This window comes from Alosa alosa, chromosome 24 (genome assembly GCF_017589495.1).
Source record: "Alosa alosa isolate M-15738 ecotype Scorff River chromosome 24, AALO_Geno_1.1, whole genome shotgun sequence".
In the NCBI taxonomy this organism is placed as follows: Eukaryota; Metazoa; Chordata; class Actinopteri; order Clupeiformes; family Clupeidae; genus Alosa; species Alosa alosa.
This window is the reverse complement of record NC_063212.1, coordinates 2,697,501-2,702,500: the sequence shown is the minus strand read 5'-3', so window position 1 is coordinate 2,702,500 and position 5,000 is coordinate 2,697,501. Positions and strand designations below refer to the sequence as shown.

Here is a 5,000-nt window from a genome sequence, read left to right as displayed (position 1 = left end):
TCATCCAGGCCGGCTTCACCTCCTTTGAGCTGGTGTCACAGATCTCAACCGAGTGAGTCTTGCACATACACACACACACACACTTGCACACACACATGCTCTCTCTTCTATCAGTCAGGCAGTCACTCATTAACACACACACACACACACACACTGAACTCAGTCCAGGGTCCAGTCTGGAGTAGCTAATCTCTGCGTCGAGCGCCGGGCTGATGAAAGTGTGTGTTGGCGTTGCCAGGGCCTACTGTTTGCTTAGAAACAGAGGACGGACGTGATTAAAACCCACATGAGAAGATCTTCCCCCGCGATATATAAGCCCTAAGACAACAGCAGCCCAAAGCCACCGGCAGCTAAAACGGGAAAGGAAGATCCTCTTTCCTTTTATACTCTCTTTCCTTTTCTCTCTCACTCCTTCGCTTTCTCTCTCTATCTCTCTCACATTCTCTCTCTCCTTCTCTCTCTCTGTCTCTCCCTCTGTCTTTCTCTCTTTGTCTCTCTGAGTGTGTGGTCTTCTTCCCTTTTGTTTGCGGTCTCTAAATTAAATGTAATGGTCCTATTGGCTCGGCTACATGACACAGAAGTAGTTGCCAGCAGAGCGAGATAAGATACTCAAATATCCGACTCCAAAAACATCACCTCGCCATCTCACTGTTTTATGAATGAGTCAAATCTCCTGACTGACCCTCTCTCTCTCTCTCTCTCTCTCTCCAGGGACCTGTTGCGTATAGGTGTGACCCTTGCTGGCCATCAGAAGAAGATTCTCTCCAGCATTCAAACGCTTCGAGTTCACGGGAAGGGCCCCAGCACCCTCCGTTACTAAGCAACAGAGTCAACCCCTCACCCCACCCCCAACCTTGCCGCTTAATCTCCCCTACATTGCAGCAGCTCCAGGACCCTTTGCCTTTGACTGAGCTATTCACCGGCGGAGAAGACATCACAATGCCCCATCATCAATCACTGCCATGTCCCCCATACAGCAGCCTCATCAGCAGATGTGATGACGTGGTGACTGAATGCAGTTGGAACACCAGAAAAGGGGACATCACAATAGTAGCGCTGTGTCATCTATCTGACATAGAGGGAATCTGATGACGTCACAACAGTTAGCAGTCAACTAGTGATGCCACAGTTCTTTTCGGGATTATGACCTCATTGTACCAGCAGTCTGCATTCAAGCAATCACTGTTCATGATGCCGTGATCTCCAGTTAGGACTACAACTTGGAGATGACATCACAATCAAACACATGCAATACTGACCTCTCCACTGTGCCACACTAAGTGAATGGCCAAAGCTCTTGGTGGAAGACGTAGCTTTTCTCTGTCCAGCATTGACAAAAATGGATTTGGGAAACAAAGTGAAAGTAATGAACTGATTGTTGACAGACTAATAAAAGAGACAGAAAGAGTGTGTGTGTGAGAGAGAGTTCTCTCTGAACTGCATGTCTTTTTCACATGACTAGAAGACCACAGCGATTCAAAATGGCCGCCAGCGGACCCCTCTGGAGGTTCCTTTGTGGTTTTCCCCTGTCCGAGTGCCTCCTCCTCTTCCTCTGTGGTTTTCCAACAAGATTCTCAATGACAAGGACCTCAGAACAATACACACACCCACACACACACACACAGTTACACACACACACACACACACACACACACACACACACACACACACACACACACACTTATGCACACACACACACACACACACACACACACACACACACACACACACACTCTCACACACACACACACACACACACACACACACACACACACACACACACACACACACACACACGCCCTTATCTATAAGAGCACTTTCACCACATACTTGTAGGTTGTGTGTCTGTATGTGTGTTTTGCGGTGTGCGTGGAGAGGAAGCATTGGCCAAAGAGAGGAAAGGAGGGAGAACGCAGATCACGTTAGTCTTCCTCCCTGGAGACACTGAGCTCTCGCTAAGATGGAGACCTGCGAGGGGGCCTTTTCTTCAGGGTTTTAAAACAATTAAGGAATATTTTAGAGACGCTTTTTTTTTAGCATCATCTAAGGAGACAGGTTACCAAGGCGACACCTCCATGTGGCCTCAAGGGTGGGGCTTTGACAGTTGAACTGTGCCTAGCGGAGCCCCCACCTCCACATCCAAATATGAACTGTCCAATGAACAGCTCTGAACTTTTAACCTTGACAACGCCATGGCAATTCAGCCTATTTGAAATCTGGGAGTTGAAGAAGGATCTTCACATTGAAGGTCTATTATTATATTAATAATTATTATTCTAGTCAACCAAGGATTTTTTAAAGATAATTTTCTGCCTTTTGTATGTAAAAAACATTAATATGAATGAATATATATTAGTGAGCAAACATTTGGGAGTTCAACAAGTCAGACTTTTCTGTCTGGACGGTATGTAATCGCTGTGTTTAATCACAATAAAGATTTCTACTGTGGTCCCACTCATGGTCCTGCTATTGTGTCTTAATAAATGTGTCTGTGTTAACCGATGCACACATAAACTTATTCAAAACACTCACGTCTTTTGTAAGAAAGCAAGCGGAGAGACTTCCTGTTCATGTGCAAATGTTCTGGTTTTCCACGGAAGGGCACCTATTATTACAGAATGTGTGTGGGTGTGGGTATGTGTGTCTGTGTTTATTCTGTCTACCTGACTGTCTGTACTTGACTGTTGGAAACGTATCATCACCATCTATGTGTGTGTGAGAAAGTGTGAAGCTAAATGCCTTCACCACACTATTGATAGCTATCACTACTATCCGTGTGTGTGTGTGTGTGTGTGTGTGTGTGTGTGTGTGTGTGTGAATGTGTGTGAGAATGTCAGCCAGCCATGACGGATTGGCTTCTAATGTGTTTGTGTTTGGCGCCAAATTCCCCTTTTACCTGAATGGGGGTAGAAAGGGCAAACACACACAAGCAAACACACACACACACAAACACACAGAGAAACACAAACACTTCAGCACAAGCATTGGTACATCTACACACATATTCAGACATACATCTACACCCACACACAGCCAAATACACACAACATACCGTTTCACAGAGGCGAATCTGAGGTCACTGGGTGTGTGTGTGTGTGTGTGTTTCCAAAGGTCGTTAGAGGTTGCCCTTCTTAAGTGCATTGACCCATCATTGGCTGGGCCTCAGAAGGCAATTCTTGTGTGTGTGTGTGTAATGGGGACAGATGGACAAAGTGTTAAGTATTGATTGATCACTTTTCTCTGGAGGACTGACCCTTCAATCACATTAGAGTGGGTCATGCACTCATGACACACACACACGGTCGGCAGACGTGCATGCACACACACACACACACACAGAGAGAGAGGGAGATTTTTGCAGTTCATACAGTAAAAGCATGTGTTTTCTCTGAGTAGCTCAATAAGTGGTCTTGGGAGGAAATGAGTATTCCAGCTTTCTTTTGCTGAGCTCATTCAATCAAACTCCTAAAAAGCATTAACACACACACACACACACACACACACACAATAATTATAAATGGTTAAATATATAACTTCAAACATGTCCTTAAACATTTAATACCCACACAAAACACACACAAGCAAAATAAATATAAATGGTTAAACAAATTTCAAAGAACGTCAATCTTTTCAGGGGCAAACACACACACACACACACACACACACACAATAAAATTATAAATGGTTACACACTAAACTTGAAAACAAAAACATGAGTCCTTACACGAACATACTGACACACACACGCACACACACACAATAAATATCAACTGTTATATAAATTCCAAAGTGCATAAGTCACGCACAGACAGAGACACACACACATACACCCACACACACACATACACACACACACACAACACAATAATAACTATAAATGGTAATATAATAATATACAGTACAAACTTTACACAGACACTGTGTGTGTGTGTGTGTATATATATACACACACACACACACACTCACAGAATAACACACATGGAATTTCTTTAATACATTTATTTGACTTGATTCAATTATTCCTTTATTGGTAAAGTACATGTGAAATTAAATTTGTCCTCATTCTGAGGGAGGGAAAGAAAAGGTGGAAAGAAGGGAGGCAGGAAAGCTTAAAGAAGAAAAACAGGAGAGACAGAAGAAAAATGTAGGTGGAGGACAGGAGAGTGGAGGGAGAAGAAAGTGAGAGAGAGAATGACAGAGAGAGATGATTCTCTTACCAGGAAGAGTGGGGTGGGGATTCAGTAATGAGGGAAATGTTGCCATAACGATCAGATGGTAGCCCAGGGAGAGGAGAAGTGGAGCTTATTGATTTTTGTCGTTTTTTCCCACTCTGTCGTTTCTTCAGAACCTGCATTTGTTTAACTTCCATTCCTCTATCTCTCTACCCTCATCCGTCCACCGCGAGCGTCTTTCCTGTTTAGCCCCTGCCATTTGTGCTATCTCTGCATCCATCTGTTGATCTTTCTCTGTCCCTCTCCCTCTCCCTCTCCCTGTCTGCCTGTGTGTGTGTGTGTGTGTGTGTGTGTGTGTGTGTGTGTGTGTGTGTGGTGTGTGTGCCACTGTCAGTGAGTGTGTGTTTGCCTTGACCTCTCAGATACAGGACACCCATCGTTCTTTATCTGTTCATCCCAAACCCTCTTTTCTGTCTCCCACCATCTCTTCTACTCCCCTATCTTTTTCATGGCCATATGCTCTCTCTCTCTCTCTCTTTCTCTTTCTCTCTTTCTCTTTCTCTCTTTCTCTCTCTCTTTCTCCCCTGCTGTGTCTCTGATAGATTTCTACCTCTCTGTGTTTTAGCCTGGGGTGCCAAGCTAATGAGAGAAGAGGTGTGTGTGTGTGTGTGTGTGAGTGTATTTGCGGGAGAGAATGTAAAGGATAAATAAATGGAGTGAGAGATAGATGTTGGTAAGAGCGAGAGAGAGAGTTGATGGAGGATGAAGAAGGAAAGAGAGAGAAGAAAGAGAGGATGCTGGAGATAAAGAGAGAGATCCAGATGTTAA

General features: G+C 44.2%; 1 protein-coding gene across 1 annotated transcript in view; it reads left to right on the top strand.

The window, feature by feature from the left end:
* LOC125289383 (ephrin type-B receptor 4b-like) overlaps positions 1-2,454 on the top strand; it is a 40,601-nt gene extending 38,147 nt beyond the window's left edge. Inside the window, 2 exon segments of the mRNA XM_048236179.1 lie at positions 1-52; positions 712-2,454. The exon segment at positions 1-52 is cut by the window's left edge and continues 107 nt beyond it. Of these exon segments, the coding sequence (XP_048092136.1) occupies positions 1-52; positions 712-820 (161 nt within the window). The 3' untranslated portion in view covers positions 821-2,454.
* The last annotated feature ends 2,546 nt before the right edge of the window (positions 2,455-5,000 follow it).